The sequence below is a fragment of the Argopecten irradians genome, chromosome 14 (assembly GCF_041381155.1).
Source record: "Argopecten irradians isolate NY chromosome 14, Ai_NY, whole genome shotgun sequence".
NCBI lineage: Eukaryota > Metazoa > Mollusca > Bivalvia > Pectinida > Pectinidae > Argopecten > Argopecten irradians.
In genome coordinates, this window is record NC_091147.1 from 26,543,226 (window position 1) to 26,567,234 (window position 24,009).

General features: G+C 34.1%; 2 protein-coding genes across 2 annotated transcripts; one reads left to right on the top strand and one right to left on the bottom strand.

The window, feature by feature from the left end:
- Positions 1-6,674: 6,674 nt before the first annotated feature.
- LOC138307118 (acetylcholine receptor subunit alpha-like) lies at positions 6,675-7,928 on the bottom strand. The gene has a single exon (XM_069247749.1). The coding sequence runs from the start codon at positions 7,926-7,928 to the stop codon at positions 6,675-6,677; it is 1,254 nt and encodes a 417-aa protein (XP_069103850.1).
- A 1,856-nt stretch (positions 7,929-9,784) lies between these two features.
- Positions 9,785-10,582, top strand: LOC138307119 (5-hydroxytryptamine receptor 3A-like). The gene has a single exon (XM_069247750.1). The coding sequence runs from the start codon at positions 9,785-9,787 to the stop codon at positions 10,580-10,582; it is 798 nt and encodes a 265-aa protein (XP_069103851.1).
- The last annotated feature ends 13,427 nt before the right edge of the window (positions 10,583-24,009 follow it).

Genomic DNA, 24,009 nt, shown 5'->3' on the forward strand with positions numbered 1-24,009 from the left:
GTTCAATCTATATATTTACATAAATAAGTCTACCATCACATTTTTGTCGTCAAAAGGAGTTGGTTGCTAAGTTATATAACTACGGTAGTCAAGATGTATTGTTGTCAGAGTAGTGATGGGGTACGAAGTGAACAGTATCGCCATATTTGATTTTCAACTGAGAAAAAACTTACTGTGATAAAATCCTAGCCTATAATGGTGGTATGACTTAATGCCAATATTAGATAAGAATTTTGTTTCATAGTATTACATATACCATTTAGTATATTGCTAAACTTTTATAACGACACCAAAAGATGGGGTTTATAAAAATTATATTCTGATAATAATTTTACTTTTCCCCTGTTAGATGCCGGGTTTTACGCTGCATGATAATCATTTGACAAATATAAAACCTATTATTGGTCACTAGTATGTCATAATCCTCTGGCATTAGGCGAAAAAAATATATATGTCTGTTTAGGGTTACCCGACAGACTCAATTCTTTACCCCCGACCTTAAGTTTTTTTTCCACTTCTCTACGAAAAAAAATACGAAAGTCGGGATTTAGATCTCAGACGCCGGTTCCAGCCATTATCTTAGAGTGAAAGACACTAAAAAAACATCCCGACCTTCCTACCCTATTTCTTTAACCCTAAACAGTCATATGCTTTTTTGGCTTTAGGTGAATTATACAAATTAAAGCGTGTGTTCAAAATCACAATCAGGAATATAGAATGGTAGTAATCCATACCTGATTTTGATGTGCGGTTGAAGAATGATTGGTCTCTGTTATATTGAAGTCAATGTTAATGTTGTCTTGTAACTTTTATCATTGATTTGTACGGGAATATGTTCAATAATTTTTTTTTATAATAAAAATCTATATTGCATGTTGCAAGTGCTTGCATTGCTTTTTTGTAAATTTGAAAATCGGAAATGACGTTGTCATTTATAGTGACGTTGTGATATATGTGTTTATTTTCTTTTCTTTTAAATCATATTTTAAGGTCTAATATAATGGACTATATTCTATAAATTGATAAAGATATCGTGGTGTCATCCAGTAAAAAATCTTTTCACTGTTAAAACATATTGTACTATTTTAAATATCATTTTGTTTCTTTTGAAAATACGTTATCAAAACGGTTAACATATGCTAATACGTTTAACGATATTGCCATTAAATATACAAAATAAACGTAATTTTGCAAATAAAAGCATTTTATTACCTTCATTATTTCACACATTTACATGAATCACGATACATGCACATGCAATATGTATGAATTGGTTTGAAAACGGATATGTAATTATGTTATATTATAAACCAGTTCGTTACCATAATCACATTTCGAGTGGGCAATAAGAAATCGCACAATTCAATCACGGCGAATATTATTCAAACACAAGTATATTAACCATGTTATATAACGTCGCAGAAATATATTGTCTCGAAAAAATTTACGGCTTGATAACAGTAAAATAGGTCACCGCAAACAAATATTGAGATGAAATAATATTCACATCAGCATTTCTTAAAACAATTAACGCTAATTTACAAATATTCATTTACCGACATGAAATGTAAGTGCTTTGAATGAAGGTGGAAACATCATTTAATCAAACTCATAATAAGTAGCCCTTCAGCCCAGCATGCTGCAAACTAATACATATACCATGCATATGACTACAGACCAGTCAATTATTGATAGAGTCATTTAAAGATTTAAGCTCATTTGACACTGTGACCTTAAATTAAGGTCAAGTCCATTTATTTGAACAAACTAGGTAGCCTTCCATTTCAGCATGGTACAGGTACTCCCAATTCAAAACTGGCAGTTTGATTCTTTTGCGACTTATCCTAACGTTGGGAATATAGTCGATTCTATTACAACTTACTAATTCTTCGAAAGTTAGCATATTCTTTCACGTCTTCGGAAGTATATTTTAATTTCCTAACAAAAAGCACCTGAATGTACACATTAACACACATTTTTGGTGAATAATGTATTTATATTTATTTTATTATGCAGAAAATCTGCTACCGTCATTGCTGTACAATCCTAAGTCATATGGGGAGATATAACTCTGTGAAAGAGGAGCGGTTATAATAAAATTTAATATTTAGCATTATGCTTGGAAATACTGTATAGCTCAAAAATTTCTAAATTAAAGAATTTATTTAATCCAAATTAGAACTTCTCGTGTGGTTTCTGTCATGGGGGTAGCACAGCTTATCGGGTAATACTTCCATTATAAATAATTAAAGACTTTGGTAATGAAAGCACATCCTTTCAAAGTCAGTTTTCAGTAGTAATGGAGAAATTCATTGCTTTTATTTTTAATACCTTTTCCTATTAGGACCAACTTTAGATTGCTTTTACAGTACATACTGTTCATTGAAGAATGTTGGTTTTTGCGATGTTATAGCATTTTCTAGTTCAGTAATTAAAACTTCAAAATGTTTTAAGTTAAAATCATGTCATTATACAACTTATTGATTTCAAAGAGTTTTATCTGCATCATAAATACTATGTAATGTTATCAATGTAACGAATTTGAAAGAATTCTTGTAAAAATGTTCAGTCAGCGAAGGGATATAGGTACCGTATATACAGTTGTGTTTTTCCAAAGAGTCTGTCAGTAGGGGGAGATAACTCCATAAAGAAGGATACTTTGGGCTCCATGTAGACATTACTTATCTTGAAAACTTTATTCAGTCTGCTTTCTGCTTTCAGCATATAGATAAATGGGTATTTCTTTGTCAAACTCTGTGCAATTTATACAACATATGCTTTGTATCAGTTGTATCAGTCAAAAATGTACTACTGGCGTAGCTTTACAAGTTTCCAAATGAAAAAAAGATGTGAAAAAAAATCACAGTAAAAAAATCCAGATTCTGATATATAAATAATGACATGATACCCAATATAAAAGATTTGGAAATTGTATATGACATCAGTTTTGTATTCTTACATGTATCCTGGAAATATGCATGCTCATGAATAATCATGTAAAAAGCTCTGCTACCTCCATTTTATCGAAAAGACACTGTTTTTCCTCATATAAGTAAGAAATTGGTAACAATAGACAATATCGTCCTTGTCAAACAATAAATACCTTACAAATACATACATTTTAGAGAACAAGAATCACTTGAATTTCAAGTTAATGATTAATTTTGTTTTCCGTCCTTTTCATTTCAACAAATTTTATTGCAAATAATATGCAAATGGATTTTTTTCTTCATCACAATTGTCACAGCCATGCAGTAGGTCCTTTCATCAGTATTAGTCACTTATTAGGATGCACTGGTTATTTAGAAGGTGAAAAAGATGGATTAGCTTGTTTGGGGCTCTGGACAGTGTTTGCCGAGTAGTAATTATATATAAGATGTCTCAACATATTTACCACAAGCCCTGTACCTTTGGCTTATGAGTTTGAATCCCATGTGGGGTAGATTCCAGGTCCTGACTGCTGGTTAGTGGGTTTTCTCCGGGTACTCTGGCTTTCCTCTATCATCTCCTTAAATGACCCTGCAATAAATACTGATTCTGATATTTAATTTAAATAATGGCATGAAATAAACAGTTTTTAAATGTCTTGTATATAATTATCATATAATGGTCAGAGCCGCGGTGGCCAAGTGGTTAAGATGTCCCGACATATTACCACAAGCCTAGCTCATCTCGGGGTCACTCATGTCATTGGTTTTTCTCCGATTACTCCGGCTTTCCTCCACCAACAAACCGCACATCCTTACATGACCCTGGCTGATAATAGGATGATAAACTAATAAAACCCACTCATGTATAAGTCTCCGCTAACCCTATTTTATCAAAAAGAAACCTTTTTTCCCATATAAATAAGAAAATGGTAATAATAGACAATATTGATCTCGCTAAACAAGAAATCTATCAGATTAGTACATACATTTCTATATTTTGGCTATTTTTTAAATTGTGTTTTAGCATTATTTATGCTAGAAAATATACCTAGAAAATGAATAAATAAGCACATTGCCTCCGTTTATTCAATCCCAGTGAAAAAAAAAATTCAAAAGCAAATCATATTTTTATTGGTACAATACCTTACCTGATATGACTTGATTTTTTTAAAATGTAAATTCTATCTGTATAATGAGAGAAATATATTTTTTTCTAGATCTATTCCCAAAAGTTATTGTTTAATAATTATAAAAAAATTAGTTTGTTCAGGAATTAGCTGGGAGACCAAGACATTTTTTTAAGACAAACTACTGGGAGCCTACCAGTAGTCGTGATTTGGGAAAAAAGAATTCTTTGCGTCTCATGAAACATATTATTTCCACATAAACAAAACAACACCTTGATGAAGTACATGTATTCGTCAGCAGCTCCAGACATTCGTAAATCTGGACAGTGGACACACAGTAGAATATGCTCATAATCACGACTACTGTTCCGTCACGATTACTGGTTGGGTCCCAATAGAGAACATTTTTTAGTTATGAATATCAAAAAAATGTAAAAAAAAAAAAAAAAAAAATCAATTAAAAGGTCTCTGAAATGCTCAAAACCGAAACTGAAGAGACTGTTGAGTGTCTGATATACAGAACATTTAATTTTTACAAACCTGTTGTTACTATGCCCCTCTCCCTCTAAGTGTACAGTAATTTTAAGGTAATGTAAAAATTGCGTATGTTAAGTTTAGACCGACGTGTCATGTAAAACTGCAGTGCATATATCAACATGTAATAATGGACATGTCTTTCGCTTTCGCTTTAATCTCATCACGGCACAGCTGATACTCGGTGCTATTTTTAGACTGCAATTGATCAACAAAACATGTGTCATCTGATAACGGGTATGGTTTAATTACACTACTGTAGGTAGCAATTTAATCATACAATTAATCAATATATTAGGAGAACATATTAAAACGGTATCTGTCTCAGAGTCTGTACAATAGACTGTCAGTTTACGAATTGTTTTTTAAATTCAATCCATGCAGTGTTGCCTAGCCTAACGCTTGATTCAGTCGTACTGCATACGAAAAACAATCATTAGATAGCGAATAATACTAACACCCACCGATATTGAAAGGTTTAACAACTTAAATACATAACTAGTCTCACTTACCGTTATTGCCGATTGTAACTTGAAAAGCGAAGCGGCTTTCAACATCAATCTGAACTGGTTCAAACCGTATACACAGGTGACACAACGTAACCATGCACATTCCTTCTACCAGGTGGTGCTGTCGTATTGCATTCCTTTGTGCGGTTGAACGACCCAAACAGCACCCATTTCCATAATGCACGCAAATCCAAAAAATATATTTGGATATCATTGATAAATTTATAAAACTTTTTATAAATTCAAGTAATTTTATAATAAAATAAACAGATTTTTTCATAAATACAACCAATTTGTGAATGGTCTACCCGTCGATCCAATCGGTCAGAAAAGCTTTGAAGGAAGGCGGCCAACAAGTCCCGAAATTTCGTCTGCCGTGGAAATTTACTGAGAACCTGCGAAATACCACCAATTTCCAAGACCGTCTTGTGATCGTTCTGTATAATATTTACAAAAACCAAAAATACCGTTTTGTTCAGAATTACTTTTACTAATAATGTGTAGAATCTCAGTTTGTCAACTATGAGCATTTGTTCGCTAGGAAGAATTAAACAGAAACTAGCGATGAAAATGTCGATTTTTGCCTGTTTGACCTAAAATATCTTACTCAAATGAATTTTCGTTCAGTCAAAATCTATCTCAGTCTACTAGTTTGCATGTGGTAAAGGGTTAACTGTAAAATACCGTTTAAAAGTATCTGTCAGTTTCCTTATTACTCAACTTGCGGTTATAAGCGTGTTGATAGGTAAAAGTTGTCGTGTTAACATTCGTTCCGAAGGAACGATAACTCTGTTATCGCACCTTACGTCTCTCATTTCATACCAAGTTGTATCTACTAAGACTTTCACTCAATGCTATATCATATATATATATTTCTACCACAATACGTGGTGTTATTCCACTCGCAGGCCATTGTATAAATGTGCTGGTGTCGGATGAATACATTTATATTCCAGCAATGACACTCGAAGGCCATTGTATCAATGTGCTGGGTGTTGGATAAATATATTGATATTCCAGTAGTGGAATAACACTTTTCTGTGTTTTGATTGGTCGAAATATTAAACAACGACGAGAACTACTTTTTTTCTCATTGTAACGACACAAGTTGTTAAAGTCATCAAAGACTTTATGTTGTTGTACTCCGATCGCTGCTTGCAGAACAAAACGCTGTTGAAACCGCATGTGTAACGGCATCAAAATCGTTCCGGTATTCCCATTCGTAGCATAAAACTATAGACCCCAAATTCATAATTGTAATTTAATAGTATATCTTGCCGTACGATGACTCTGGGGTGATTTCCATAGAATCAATGCACCTTGAACGCGGGCTTTAACTTGGTTACAGTGAATTATTTACATTTCCGTTTTTTCTTTGCTATATCACGTTACCAACTGGGCAAACCATCAATTGACCGGCTGTTGCATCAATCGTATCAGGTTGAAAAAAAAGCATTTTATAGCAACATTATATTTAAAAAGAAATCGTCGGTTGAAATGTAGATATTAAGATTTTTTTTAATTTCATTTTTAGTTTTTATAAATGTTTTACCTGATTCAGATATAGTTCTGATCTAAAGAGAAATGATATAAACACCATACACAATATTTGCAATAACAAGCATCGCAAAAAAGATTGCGAAAAAGAATTTGTCGAGCATAACGCCGAATTCCATTTTCGTGAGCGAATGACCATCGTCTTGCATTGTCGGAATGTTAGTGTCCTTTATAGCACCACTATCAGTATGTAAGTCGCCGTACTCTGTGTTAGTCGTCGTGATGTTGATTTCGTACTCCTTTGTAGTAGCCGATTGCTTATCTTTCATACATGTACTTCTACAAGTGCAGAACATCTTCGAAAGCCAAACAGGCATCTGCTCGTCAATTTTCGCCATATGGAACCGAAGTCCGATCACAGTAGTAAAGAGAATAAGGGCACTGTATCCCACGTTACACATCAGATACTTAGTGAAGATTGACACTGGGTTTGTGATAGGGAGCTTCTCCGATATTAGTGTCATGTAGACAGAAAACGAGAGGAACATGGTCACAGAGAATGAAACCCTTTCTCCGGATTGTGGGGGGAGCAGGAACACCGAAAGGTTAAGAAAACACAATAGTATTATTGGTGTCAGAAGGTTCACAATGATAAATTCGGGCTTTCGTTGGAAGATAACCCCAAACGTTGCAACGCTAGAAAGTACTTCAGTGCCATTATTTGTGTAAAATTCTAAAACATTCCACTGTGAAATATCTTCCAAATCTGAAATCTCGCTATCATCAACCGGCGTAATAAAAACTTCATTAGAAATGTAATCAGAAGAAGCGAGTTTAATTGTGCAATCGTGACGATCAAATGGATACAAATTCATATCTGGTTGACATGTTGTACTGGTCATTACCGTGACAGTTACAAACTGTTTGCCATCACTAGTTCCGCGAACTTTTCCCGTCGTAAAACGTTTCCCGATGTTCTCATTCCCAGATGGATTACTAACCATGAGAGCCGGGTTCCATAACTCCGTGGAATCTAATAATACATACAAATATTTGCTTCTACTGATACCCCATTTTAGCATTTCGTCCGTCCATATTATCGTGAATGTTGATGTCGAGATGAACTCTCCAGAGACTTCGTGAAACGTATTGATAGATTCTAGCTGCCAACGTACAGTAACCTCCATTGCTTCAGCCTGATCTTTAGCGGGACGTAATCGTTTGGAGTAATTCTGAAGAAGGTCGTTATGGAATTCCTCAGCCACGTCATAAGGCAAGCTCCAGCCATGGACACAAACACAACAAAAGAGAAAGAAGAGAATTGGAAACATCTCATGCTTTCCAAAGACTTTCGGTATGGACTCCAAATCAAGTGATACTGGAGCACTTGATCCAAACGGATGAAATACTAAACTCAGGTCTACGGATAGCCTACAAAGGGCCCATATTAATTGACCTTCAGAGTCACTCTGAGTAATTACGTAAATATTTTCGATACATCCATCAAAATCAATATCGTGAACGAAACCATTGACAAATGATCCTGATGATGTACAAATATTTACTTACGTATTCATGTAGGCACATTGCTTATGTCAAGAGCGGGCACTTTGAACTCATCGGATTAATGGAGGAACAATTCAAGATGATGGTAGTTATGAGTAGTATCCTAAGTGACGCAAATTATACAAAAGAGGTTAAGTTTGTTTTCGATTAATTTAATTTGGTGCGTCAATTATCCATGCAAACTGTGAATCTCTTTGTCCGACTTGTCCAGTGGATATTCGATGAAACGTCATGCGGGATTCGAACAACGTTCTAAAATCCGACTGAATACTTTGCAGTTTTAAATATTTAAATACCATGCACATTAAATATACTTATCGTTCACTTTTGCAATACATATTTAGCAAACAAATGCAATTGATCTCACTAAAATCCACTGTATTTCTTATGAAACATTCTATCAAATATGCAAATGTGCAATGAAACGCAATATCAAAAAATCAATATACTGTGTAGTGTCCTTAGAGGAGAGGAATCCAGAACTTTCTATGGCCATATTTTGTATCAATATAGCCTAAAATAGCCCATGTTGCTACCGATCATCATGTCCGCATTATGTCATTCAAAACATTTTTTCAAGTCCAACTCAAAGGAGTTTAAGGAAAAACTTATAAAATATGTTATATTATCATATCTAAAGTGATATTTGTCACAAAGCTACAAAGCTTTTATTATCATTTTTAATTACCTATCTACATAAATGCAAGTACACGGTTTTGGTAAACTTTTCATCAACGGTTATGAGGAAGAGTCATTCATAAAATAAACAAATACCTGACTGCAGCTGATAATTGATGTAAATGTAAGATATATAGTTTTATGTGAAACCTTTATAATTGAATTAACGCTTCAAATCACACTCTTCCATTTAAATGAGGCCCATTTTATGTGTTATGTGTAAATACATGCGGTGGAAGTCAATATTCCCATATCTATATATTGATTTGACGGAAAGTTTCAAAGATACTGAACGTTATTTTGAAATTGTCCATTGATGTCGGCATTATGTAAAGTAGCTTTCGGGCATCAAAAATCTTTAGATTTCAGTCCAATGACAGTTAAGGTCATTTTGAGTGTTTACATAGCAATCCTATAAGCTTAGAGAACGCTTCAAATTCTTACTTGTGTTAGTACTGCGCATACTGTCACATAGTCCCTGCCGTCAATTACGAAAAACATAAACTATGCATGCGATCGTGTGTGCTGTTGTATTTATGACTTTTAGTTGCGTCGAATGCTGGATGACCATGACTTATAAAAAGGCGGAGATTCTTCGCAACACTTTGCTTCAGAATTACACTAAAGAGTTACGGCCCGTTCAAAACCAGAACCACCCGGTACACCTCGTTGTGGATTGGCAACTGCATTCAATTAATAGTTTTAATGAGGTCACAGGGATTTAGTTGCAACGCCAACATTCCATATCCGCTGGACGGACGAAATATTACACTGGAATTACGAGTCCAGAGGCAAGTTGTATGTGACGTTTGATATAATTCAGGTTTGGAATCCGGCTCTTGTCTTGAACAACCCTACCGGTAATACGAATAACAGGAGTAAGTTTATAGAAGGCTAAGTGCGTACAAACTCTAAAGGAAATCAAAATGTAGCTGTCACAGTCATGACTAGCACAACATGCCAACCAGACATGAATTTGTATCCCTTTGATCGTCATAACTACACAATTAAGCTGTCCTCGACAGATTTCACTGTCGATGAATTATCTCTCGCAGCAACCAGTTCGAGTACACTTTCTTCTTTGGATGATATTTCCCAATGGGAAGTACTAGGCTTTTACAAATACAATGGGACCACTCTGTTATCCAATGTAGTTGTATTCGGGGTCATCTTCCGACGGAAACCTGAATTTATAATTGTGAACCTTCTGACTCCAATAATCCTATTGTGTTTTCTTAACATTGCGGTGTTCCTGCTCCCTCCACAATCCGGAGAAAGGGTTTCATTCTCTGTGACCATGTTCCTCTCGTTTTCTGTCTACATGACACTAATATCGGAGAAGCTCCCTATCACCAACCCAGTGTCAATCTTCACTAGGTATCGGATGTGTAACGTGGGATACAGTGCCCTTATTCTCTTCACTTCTGTGATCGGACTTCGGCTACATATGTCGGAAAGTAATGAACGGATCCCTGTTTGGCTTGAGAAAATAATCTGTTCGCAAAGAAGTGCAAAGATGAATGGCTACAATATTGATCCAAAAGCTTGTAATGCCCCAAACGTGCCTAATGCTCAATCCAGTTGTGTCGATACTGTAAAGAAATTAGAAATCGAAGACGACGCCGTCTTGGTTACGTTAAAGGACATTGGTATCATGCTTGACAAAGTCTTCTTTGGATTTTTTCTGTCGGTGCTTGTGGCGGCGAATATTGTTTATACTGTCTACATAGCGTCATCATAGATCTACAGTGAAATGCGTTCAAGCGTCCGGAATCGCCTTTCGGATCGTTCAAACCACAAATCATGTGAATAGTTGCAACCAGTCGTATGCGCGTTTATCGGCTCGGGAATAGCGTCAGCCAAACTTTCGGCGGAGTTCAGTTACAACAATAGTCTAACTGAGGGCGGCGTTTACCTGTTATAGCTGTATCACTTTGGAAAAAACTTTGGTATTCAAAATCGTAAAATAAAAACAATATAACATGGATGTATATGGTCATGACCTACATGTACATAGCCATAGTCACATATTAAAATGTGTGGAAATTTGCTATTTGGTATCTTAACTTTACAATACTATTTTATTTGAAATCACAGAAGCCAGAAAGTAGTTACTTTATACATGTACATTTATATTTGTCATTCCATGTAATGTAGAGTATTCCAAACGTCAAATTATTCTTTTTTAACTACAATAGCGGAACATGTTTTAGGACAACTTATCACAGGTTCGAATACATATTTACAAGCACACTTTTAAACATTACTATTACAATTCATACAACTAACAATGTATATTAGAGGTGTGATGTCTGCTTCCGGATGAAAAATCTACATATATACAGCTACAACCGTGTATGTTCCAGAGAACGTTTTACAAAGCTGTCAGGATATAGTGTTGTTGTCTTTCGATGGTTATGTGGTACGATTAACTTAAAAACATATTTTAAACCTTTTTATCTACATGTGTATGCTAACAAATGTTTGGTACAAAGGTGTGACCAAGTCAAATCAGTAGATCCCTTTGAAGTCAACATTGTTTGCGCTACACCACATGGAGCTTATCCAATCGAGGCAATTTCCCAGAGTTTTCTTTGGCTGGAGAAGTCTTTGGAGGAGACTCATCCGGACGCTTAAACGCAGTTCACTGTAAATGTATTCAAAACAGTGTGTGCTATTGATTTTTAGAAAAATTACGGCAAAATTATTGTACATTCGTTTGAACTCATAATTTACGACACGGCACTGTTATAAAATATTTTGCTCATAATTGTCAAACTCATTTTTTGGTTAAAAGTATTTTATTGTTAAAAATGAAAATTGCCCGCATACAAGATATAACTTCAATGTTCTCTCCATGGAAATATAGCTAGCTTCAAATTAATTTTATACTGCATTTGTTCGATTATTTCATGTATTATTGAAAATATAGACAGACGTTCTACCCCTCCCATCTAGAGTGTAGAGTCAAGATAATGTATTTGCTGACGAGGTCATTGTCTAACTGATTTAAATACTACAAAAAGAAGAAGACGTAATCAAAATAAATTATGTTTTATGTACTTTTTACAAAATACGCAAGAGACGTGTTGGATACCATTATATCACTTTGACAAGAAAAAAGTCTAAAACAATCTTTAGACCTATTAATTCGGTATGAGTGTAAAAAATGTTGTTCGTTTATAACTGAAAAATGTCATGTAATGGACATGAAGAAATCTTAATTACAACTAAGCATTAGCTTGTTACGCCTGCTTTTTTAAACTAATTAAGTAATTGTTTGTGATGTCCAAATATATCGTTAAATAGTTGTTGATCATGATATTCTGACTTATATATTCTAATTTTAAAAAAAATCGAATTTTAATTATCATTATATCAATATTTTCTAAAAATAAAACTGAAAAGAAAAGTGAATAGTATAGCCATGACATCGTACTTTAGAAACAATTTAAATAAAGATGTCCGCCATAAGCGTTCAATTTGTTTTACATTGATATTCATGTTCATACATGTGTAAACAACATGTGGTAATTCATAGGTGTTTCGAAAAAAGTTTGAATGTTTGTAGTTTTACATTTGCATCATGCACTTAGATCAAATAACTGAATGAAAGCTAAATTTAATAATGTACATGTGTATCTTACAATTATTGCCAAAAGCACATTTGGATAACATCCCTTGTTGAAAATATACATTTTTTTAATTTTGTAAACGCAATTATTTCGGCGTAATTGGATTTCAGCGCAAAAGCGATGTTGAACAGTTTATTTGAATGCTGGATTTGCGAAATCACAATAATGGTTATATTAGAGATATACATGAATACAATTATCTTAATGAAAATTTAGCGTAGCATGTCTAACGCAAAATTTCCGCTCTGCCTCTCTAAGTATTAAACTTTCGATATTTACCTACTTTTGTAAACTTCGTATTCGCAAAGTTATTAAACAATTAAATAAAAATATTGATTTTTTAACGTGTACACGTTTAAAATAGCTCGGGAAGTATCCGAAGTGTTCACAATCTATTCCGTATACTGTACAGGTATTGCCGATATTGACCACGACGATACGGCTTCGGGAGCTTCCGATATCTACACGGGTAACGCTGATGTCGATTACGTGATGCAACTCGGTTTTGCGAGTATTATCCGAAACGTTGGACAACCATGGCTAGTTCTTCCAAAACTTTGTGATATTTTCATGCGACACATTTACGGATTTGTCAATAGTATACTGTGCTTTCCATGGATTTGAGAACCATCATATTATAAGCATGATTGTTCACACTCACTTGTATGATTTATGAGAGTTTGTGGTGGTGAAAATTACCAAAAATACAACTTTAATGATGAAAATAATTAAAAATATGAAATATGGATGAATCGTTCTCAAACACGCAGACTCTCTAGCGTTTCAGCATTTTTATGGAATTTGACTCATCGGAAATTAACTTCTTCTTTGATTGTATCAGTATTCGGGTGAATTTAATATTCAAAACCACATTTTTGATGATGTATATGATTTACTTTGTGATTTACATCAATAACCTAGGCTACTGTTTATATATCGGGTGATTAAATAAGTGTTTCGCATCGCGTTACGGGGCTCCTATGGAGCGCAAATTGGCTACAAACATTAAAGGTGGTGATCGAAACGCATTCAAAAACAATGGTCCAATCATATTATATATTACATAAAAGACGATCTACCATACGTCTACAATGTTTTGTCGCTCAAACTGGGAGTTGGTTGCTAAGTTTTCTAACTACGTTAGTCAAGATGAATTGTTGTCAGGAGTAGTGATGGGGTACGAAGTGAACAGTATCGCCATATTTGATTTTCAACTGAGAAAAAACTTACTGTGATAAAATCCTAGCCTATAATGGTGGTATGACTTAATGCCAATATTAGATAAGAATTTTGTTTCATAGTATTACATATACCATTTAGTATATTGCTAAACTTTTATAACGACACCAAAAGATGGGGTTTATAAAAATTATATTCTGATAATAATTTTACTTTTCCCCTGTTAGATGCCGGGTTTTACGCTGCATGATAATCATTTGACAAATATAAAACCTATTATTGGTCACTAGTATGTCATAATCCTCTGGCATTAGGCGAAAAAATATATATGTCTGTTTAGGGTTACCCGACAGACTCAATTTTTTACCCCCGACCTTAAGTTTTTTTCCACTTCTCTACGAAAAAAAAATACGAAAGTCGGGATTTAGATCTCAGACGCCGGTTCCAGCCATTATCTTAGAGTGAAAGACACTAAAAAAACATCCCGACCTTCCTACCCTATTTCTTTAACCCTAAACAGTCATATGTTTTTTTTGGCTTTAGGTAAATTATACAAATTAAAGCGTGTGTTCAAAATCACAATCAGGAATATAGAATGGTAGTAATCCATACCTGATTTTGATGTACGGTTGAAGAATGATTGGTCTCTGTTATATTGAAGTCAATGTTAATGTTGTCTTGTAACTTTTATCATTGATTTGAACGGGAATATGTTCATTAATGTTTTTTGTAATAAAAATCTATATTGCATGTTGCAAGTGCTTGCATTGCTTTTTTGTAAAATTGAATATATTGTCTCGAAAAAGTGCACGGCTTGATAACAGTAAAATAGGTCACCGCAAACAAATATTGAGATGACATAATATTCACATCAGCATTCTTTAAAACAATTAACGCTAATTTACAAATATTCATTTACCGACATGAAATGTAACTGCCACATAGTCCAATACCTTATAGAAGCCGTGGAGAAAGATGCTCTTCGGTAATGATTCATATCTTTATAAAGAAGATAATTATATACATGGATGTTTAAATATTTACAATAATAAACCAAGTTGTATCTACTAAGACTTTCACTCAATGCTCTATCATAATATATATATTTCTACCACAATATGTGGTGTTATTCCACTCGCAGGCCATTGTGTATAAATAAGCTGGGTGTTGGATGAATACATTGGTATTCCAGCAATGGCACTCGCAGGCCATTGTATCAATGTGCTTGATGTTGGATAAATATATTGATATTGCAGTAATTACATCAATCGTATCAGGCTGGGAAAAAAATTATCGCAACATTAAATCTAAAAGAAATCTTCGGTTGAAATGTAAATATCAAGATTTTTTTTTTTTATTTTATAGATTACAGATATTTCAACATGACGCGCTAACGCGCTTCATTTAAGTTATCTGCCCAACAAATGCAGTTTACATGCCAGTAAACAACAACAAATGAATATCATTCCTAAATTACAATATATCTGAAAAAAACCAAGACCCAAAATATTGTATAGGCGAAAAAAGGGTTTATAATACAATGCATTTGTTTATTAAACAGTCATTATAAATGTTTTACCTGATTCAGATATAGTTCTGATCTAAACAGAAATGATATAAACACCATACACAATATTTGCAATTACAAGCATCGCAAAAAAGATTGCGAAAAAGAATTTGTCGAGCATAACGCCGAATTCCATTTTCGTGAGCGAATGACCATCGTCTTGCATTGTCGGAATGTTAGTGTCCTTTATAGCACCACTATCAGTATGTAAGTCACCGTAATCTGTGTTACAAGTCGTGGTGATGTTGATTTCATACTTCTTTCCAGTAGCCGATTGCTTATCTTTCATACTTCTACAAGTGCAGAACATCTTCGAAAGCCAAACAGGCATTTGCTCGTCAATTTTCGCCATATGGAAACCGAAGTCCGATTGCAGTAGTGAAGAGAATAAGGGCACTGTATCCCACGTTACACATCAGATACTTAGTGAAGATTGACACTGGGTTTGTGATAGGGAGCTTCTCCGATATTAGTGTCATGTAGACAGAAAACGAGAGGGAACATGGTCACAGAGAATGAAACCCTTTCTCCGGATTGTGGGGGGAGCAGGAACACCGAAAGGTTAAGGAAACACAATAGTATTATTTGGTGTCAAAAGATTCACAATGATAAATTCGGGCTTTCGTTGGAAGATGACCCCAAACGTTACAACGCTGGAAAGTACTTCAGTGTTGTTATATGTGTAAAATTCTAAAACATCCCACTGTGAAATATCGTCCAAATCAGAAATCTCGCTGTCATCAACCGGCGTAATGAAAACTTCATTAAAAAATATAATCAGAAGAAGCGAGTTTAATAGTGCAGTCGTGACGATCAAATGGATACAAATCCATATCTGGTTGACACTGGTCATTTGTTCCCGCCGTTCGACTGCTCGGATGACTTTGACCGGAATCTATACATAAAAAGACTGCTATTCCACTGCAGCAAGGATATTCTTCGTAACAATCTCTTTTTGCTTTAGAATTACTTTGACGTATAAAAAAGCATTACGGAATTACCCTAAAGCAGTTCAACACCAGAATCGTCCGGTACACGTTCTTGTGGATTGGCAACTGCATTCTATTAATGGTTTTCATGAGGTCACCGGGGAATTAGTCGCAACCTCGACCTTAAGTATCCGTTTGACGGACGACATACTACAATGAAATCCCGAGGCTGTAGGGAAGTCGTATGTGTCGTTTGATATTAGTCAGGTATGCAATCCGGCTCTTGTGTTAAACAACCCTACCGGTAATACGAATTTAAGGAGGCACTTTATGGAAGGCAATGTGCGAACAAACGCGAAAGGAAATCAAAATGTAGCTGTCACAGTCATGACTAGTACAACATGTCAACCTGACATGAATTGTATCCCTTTGATCGTCATAACTGCACAATTAAGCTGTCCTCGATAGATTATACAGACGATGAATTATCGCTAACACCAACCAGTTCGAGCACAACTTTATCTTTGGATGATATTTCGCAGTGGGAAGTAATAGGCTTTTACAAATACAATGGGACCACTCTGTTATCAAGTGTAGTTGTATTTGGAGTCAACTTCCAACGAAAGCCTGAATTTATCATTGTGAACCTTCTGACTCCAATAATACTATTGTGTTTCCTTAACCTTGCGGTGTTCTTTCTTCCCCCACAATCAGGAGAAAGGGTTTCATTCTCTGTGACCATGTTCCTCTCGTTCTCTGTCTACATGACACTTATAACGGAGAAGCTCCCTATCACAAACCCAGTGTCAATCTTCACTAAGTATCGGATGTGTAACGTGGGATACAGTGCCCTTATTCTCTTCACTACTGTGATCGGACTTCGGTCGGCTACATATGTCGGAAAGTAATGAACGGATCCCTGTTTGGCTTGAGAAAATAATCTGTTCGCGAAGCAATGCAAAGATGAATGGCTACAATATTGATCCAAAATCTTGTAATGCCCCAAACGTGCCTAATGCTCAATCCAGTTGTGTCGATACTGTAAAGAAATTACAAATCGAAGACGGCGCCGTCTTGGTTACGTTAAAGGACATTGGTATCATGCTTGACAAAGTCTTCTTTGGATTTTTTCTGTCGGTGCTTGTGGCGGCGAATATTGTTTATACTGTCTACATAGCGTCATCATAGATCTACAGTGAAATGCGTTCAAGCATCCGGAATCGCCTTTCGGATCGTTCAAACCACAAATCACGTGAATAGTTTCAACCAGTCGTATGCGCGTTTATCGGCTCGGGAATAGCGTCAGCCAAACTTTCGGCGGAGTTCAGTTAAAACAATAGTCTAACTGAGGGCGGCGTTTACCTGTTATAGCTGCATCACATTGGAAAAAACTTTGGTATTCAAAATCGTAAAATAAAAACAATATAACATGGATGTATATGGTCATAACCTACATGTACATAGCCATAGTCACATATTAAAATGTGTGGAAATTTGCTATTTGGTATCTTAACTTTACAATACTATTTTATTTGAAATCACAGAAGCCAGAAAGTAGTTACTTTATACATGTACATTTATATTTGTCATTCCATGTAATGTAGAGTATTCCAAACGTCAAATTATTCTTTTTTAACTACAATAGCGGAACATGTTTTAGGACAACTTATCACAGGTTCGAATACATATTTACAAGCACACTTTTAAACATTACTATTACAATTCATACAACTAACAATGTATATTAGAGGTGTGATGTCTGCTTCCGGATGAAAAATCTACATATATACAGCTACAACCGTGTATGTTCCAGAGAACGTTTTACAAAGCTGTCAGGATATAGTGTTGTTGTCTTTCGATGGTTATGTGGTACGATTAACTTAAAAAACATATTTTAAACCTTTTTATCTACATGTGTATGCTAACAAATGTTTGGTACAAAGGTGTGACCAAGTCAAATCAGTAGATCCCTTTGAAGTCAACATTGTTTGCGCTACACCACATGGAGCTTATCCAATCGAGGCAATTTCCCAGAGTTTTCTTTGGCTGGAGAAGTCTTTGGAGGAGACTCATCCGGACGCTTAAACGCAGTTCACTGTAAATGTATTCAAAACAGTGTGTGCTATTGATTTTTAGAAAAATTACGGCAAAATTATTGTACATTCGTTTGAACTCATAATTTACGACACGGCACTGTTATAAAATATTTTGCTCATAATTGTCAAACTCATTTTTTGGTTAAAAGTATTTTATTGTTAAAAATGAAAATTGCCCGCATACAAGATATAACTTCAATGTTCTCTCCATGGAAATATAGTTAGCTTCAAATTAATTTTATACTGCATTTGTTCGATTATGTCATGTATTATTGAAAATATAGACAGACGTTCTACCCCTCCCATCTAGAGTGTAGAGTCAAGATAATGTATTTGCTGACGAGGTCATTGTCTAACTGATTTAAATACTACAAAAAGAAGAAGACGTAATCAAAATAAATTATGTTTTATGTACTTTTTACAAAATACGCAAGAGACGTGTTGGATACCATTATATCACTTTGACAAGAAAAAAGTCTAAAACAATCTTTAGACCTATTAATTCGGTATGAGTGTAAAAAATGTTGTTCGTTTATAACTGAAAAATGTCATGTAATGGACATGAAGAAATCTTAATTACAACTAAGCATTAGCTTGTTACGCCTGCTTTTTTAAACTAATTAAGTAATTGTTTGTGATGTCCAAATATATCGTTAAATAGTTGTTGATCATGATATTCTGACTTATATATTCTAATTTTTAAAAAAATCGAATTTTAATTATCATTATATCAATATTTTCTAAAAATAAAACTGAAAAGAAAAGTGAATAGTATAGCCATGACATCGTACTTTAGAAACAATTTAAATAAAGATGTCCGCCATAAGCGTTCAATTTGTTTTACATTGATATTCATGTTCATACATGTGTAAACAACATGTGGTAATTCATAGGTGTTTCGAAAAAAGTTTGAATGTTTGTAGTTTTACATTTGCATCATGCACTTAGATCAAATAACTGAATGAAAGCTAAATTTAATAATGTACATGTGTATCTTACAATTATTGCCAAAAGCACATTTGGATAACATCCCTTGTTGAAAATATACATTTTTTTAATTTTGTAAACGCAATTATTTCGGCGTAATTGGATTTCAGCGCAAAAGCGATGTTGAACAGTTTATTTGAATGCTGAATTTGCGAAATCACAATAATGGTTATATTAGAGATATACATGAATACAATTATCTTAATGAAAATTTAGCGTAGCATGTCTAACGCAAAATTTCCGCTCTGCCTCTCTAAGTATTAAACTTTCGATATTTACCTAGTTTTGTAAACTTCGTATTCGCAAAGTTATTAAACAATTAAATAAAAATATTGATTTTTAACGTGTACACGTTTAAAATAGCTTGGAAGTATCCGAAGTGTTCCAATCTATTCCGATCTGTACAGGTATTGCCGATATTGACCACGAGATACGGCTCGGGAGATTCCGATCTACACGGGTAACGCTGATGTCGATTACGTGATGCAACTCGGTTTTGCGATATTACCCGAAAGTTGAAAACATGGCAGTTCTTCCAAAACGTGTGATATTTCATGCGACATTTACGGATATGTCAATAGTATACTGTGCTTTCATGGATTTGAACCATCATATATAAGCATGAATGTTCACATATTGTATGATTTATGAGAGTTTGTGGTGGTGAAAATTACCAAAAATACAACTTTAATGATATAGATATGAAATATGGATATTTTCTAAACAGCGAAAAGCGTTTCAGCATTTTAGAATTTACTCTCCGGAAAATAACTTCTTCCGAATGTATCAGTATTCGTGAATTTAATATCAAACCATTTTTGATGATTATATGATTACTTTGTGATTACATAATAACTAGGTACTGTTATATAGGGATTAAAAAGTGTTTCGATCGCGTTAACGGTGGTATGAACGCAATTGGATACAGACATTAAAGGTGGTATGAACGCATTCAAAACACTGTTCAATCTATATATTTACATAAATAAGTCTACCATCACATTTTTGTCGTCAAAAGGAGTTGGTTGCTAAGTTATATAACTACGGTAGTCAAGATGTATTGTTGTCAGAGTAGTGATGGGGTACGAAGTGAACAGTATCGCCATATTTGATTTTCAACTGAGAAAAAACTTACTGTGATAAAATCCTAGCCTATAATGGTGGTATGACTTAATGCCAATATTAGATAAGAATTTTGTTTCATAGTATTACATATACCATTTAGTATATTGCTAAACTTTTATAACGACACCAAAAGATGGGGTTTATAAAAATTATATTCTGATAATAATTTTACTTTTCCCCTGTTAGATGCCGGGTTTTACGCTGCATGATAATCATTTGACAAATATAAAACCTATTATTGGTCACTAGTATGTCATAATCCTCTGGCATTAGGCGAAAAAATATATATGTCTGTTTAGGGTTACCCGACAGACTCAATTTTTTACCCCCGACCTTAAGTTTTTTTCCACTTCTCTACGAAAAAAAATACGAAAGTCGGGATTTAGATCTCAGACGCCGGTTCCAGCCATTATCTTAGAGTGAAAGACACTAAAAAAACATCCCGACCTTCCTACCCTATTTCTTTAACCCTAAACAGTCATATGCTTTTTTGGCTTTAGGTGAATTATACAAATTAAAGCGTGTGTTCAAAATCACAATCAGGAATATAGAATGGTAGTAATCCATACCTGATTTTGATGTGCGGTTGAAGAATGATTGGTCTCTGTTATATTGAAGTCAATGTTAATGTTGTCTTGTAACTTTTATCATTGATTTGTACGGGAATATGTTCAATAATTTTTTTTTATAATAAAAATCTATATTGCATGTTGCAAGTGCTTGCATTGCTTTTTTGTAAATTTGAAAATCGGAAATGACGTTGTCATTTATAGTGACGTTGTGATATATGTGTTTATTTTCTTTTCTTTTAAATCATATTTTAAGGTCTAATATAATGGACTATATTCTATAAATTGATAAAGATATCGTGGTGTCATCCAGTAAAAATCTTTTCACTGTTAAAACATATTGTACTATTTTAAATATCATTTTGTTTCTTTTGAAAATACGTTATCAAAACGGTTAACACATGCTAATACGTTTAACGATATTGCCATTAAATATACAAAATAAACGTAATTTTGCAAATAAAAGCATTTTATTACCTTCATTATTTCACACATTTACATGAATCACGATACATGCACATGCAATATGTATGAATTGATTTGAAAACGGATATGTAATTATGTTATATTATAAACCAGTTCGTTACCATAATCACATTTCAAGTGGGCAATAAGAAATCGCACAATTCAATCACGGCGAATATTATTCAAACACAAGTATATTAACCATGTTATATAACGTCGCAGAAATATATTGTCTCGGAAAAATTTACGGCTTGATAACAGTAAAATAGGTCACCGCAAACAAATATTGAGATGAAATAATATTCACATCAGCATTTCTTAAAACAATTAACGCTAATTTACAAATATTCATTTACCGACATGAAATGTAAGTGCCACATATAGGGATTGGATTTCGTTTTTATGTTAACCATGCTTGTATGGAGCAATTCCTCTAAGAATATATTCTATGGGGCGTTTTAGCGCCCTATATTGAATATATTCTTAGAGGAATTGCTCCATACAAGCATGGTTAACATAAAAACGAAATCCAATCCCTATATTTACACTAACACGACTTTTTATTTATATTTTATGCAATAAAATCGTCATTTGAAAGTGACGTAATTATTCAATAAAAGTCGGTCAAAAGTGGGAGGAGCTTACTCAATTGAACAGCGAATGATGACGCTGCACGTAAGGTAGAATTATTCATCCGCGACGACAAAAAAGTTCAATATTTTAGTGTAAAATAAACTTGACAAACAAAGTAAATTTCAGAGATAATTTTATTTAATCAGATCAGAACTTTAAGTAGGTATTAAATTTTGCAAAAAGTTCATATATAGCGTAATAACATAAAGTATTTGTTTTCGGCTACATGTGTGAACTCGGTGACCGTTATTGTGTAGCGAGGCGAGGCTGACGCACGCTTACACAGTGGAGTTTTCCGAAGTTGTCAAAACACCAGTGTTCAAGTAGCTAAATTTGTTTGAGATTGTCGTCTGACTTGACGATATTACATCCTTCGGAGCCATGTGATTATATAATCTACGCTTATATCCATCGCCATCTAGGCTATAGATGGAACAACTTCACTTGTGTTCGATGGATACAATGTATTTGTGGTGACGCGTAACTGTCAACACGTGGATTACTAGCGGTGCATGTTTTATAATACACATGATTAAATTATCAAAGAACAAAGACAAGAGGATATGTTTATAACTGACCTCTATCAGAAGGTCTCACGCCCGTCCACCCAAAAGACTCGATCGTATGACGAACACAGACACAGAGGTAATGTTTACATTTGACACCCATCATTTTTAACAAAAATGAAAGCACGTCGCCCCGGTCGGGATATTTTTCCGTTTCTTTATACAATTGTTAATTTAAAAATTGTTTGAATCATATATAAATATAAAACCTGTATTTATTGTTTACATTTTTTCAAAATTCTATGAAAAACAACAATATACACGTAATGTTGCATCAAAATGTAAACAAAGCCATGTGTTTGTTTTAAAAAAGTAGTCCTTTTACGTTGCATAGAACATTTTCTTACGCAAGTTCAAAGTTCAATGTTACCATGCAGTTATGGTAAACAAAATCGGCTAGTATTAGCGTATAGTGACCAAGCACAGCAAGTGTAAATATAGTCCAATACCTTACAGAAGCCGTGGAGAAAGATGCTCTTCGGTAATGAGTCATATAGTTTTTAAGAAGAAAATAATATACATTTTTAATTTTTACATGTTTAAAGATTACAATAATAAACCAAGTTGTATCTACTAAGATTTTCACTCAATGCTATATCAATATATATATAGGTTCCCCAACAAGTGTTTTTCAAACTTTAGTTAGTTAATTTTTAAATTATCAAAAAATGTTTTAAAAGTTTGAAAATTTACTATAGAGAGTTTAGACAACCATGATAAACAGCAGTCACTCTTTGGGAAACTTACTTATCCCGTAACTTTAACATTATATTTATACCGTGATAACCATTTTCTAGTCTCCATTTAGCTTACCACCATGCAATGTGTAGTGATATCTTTCCGCCATAAAAATAGTGCCTTAATAGAGAGCCAATATTCTATTGTTTAATACTGAATAAGCAACTACCTGTTATACAGTAAAAGAATGTCATTTAAAAGAAATGTCGCTATGGAAAATTGCGCACTGAAGTGTGTAAACATAAATGATTACTAACTGCTATGGAATTTATTACATGGGTTTTTTTATTGTGAAATATGTATAATTAAGGGCTAAATATGTGTCTAATACAATCAGTGGTGTTATTCCACTCGCAGGCCATTCTATAAATGTACTGGGTGTTGGATGAATACATTGATATTCCAGCAATGGCACTCGCAGGCAATTATATCAATGTGCTGGGTGTTGGATAAATATATTGATATTCCAGAAGTGGAATTACACTTTTCTGTGTTTTGATTGGTCGAAACTTTAAACAACGACGAGAACTACTTTTTTCTCATTGTAACGACACAAATTGTTGAAGTTACCAAAGACTTTATGTTGTTGTACTCCGATCACTGCTTGCAGAACAAAACGCTGTTGAAACCGCATGTGTGACGGCATCAAAATCGTTCCGGTATTCCCATTCGTAGCATA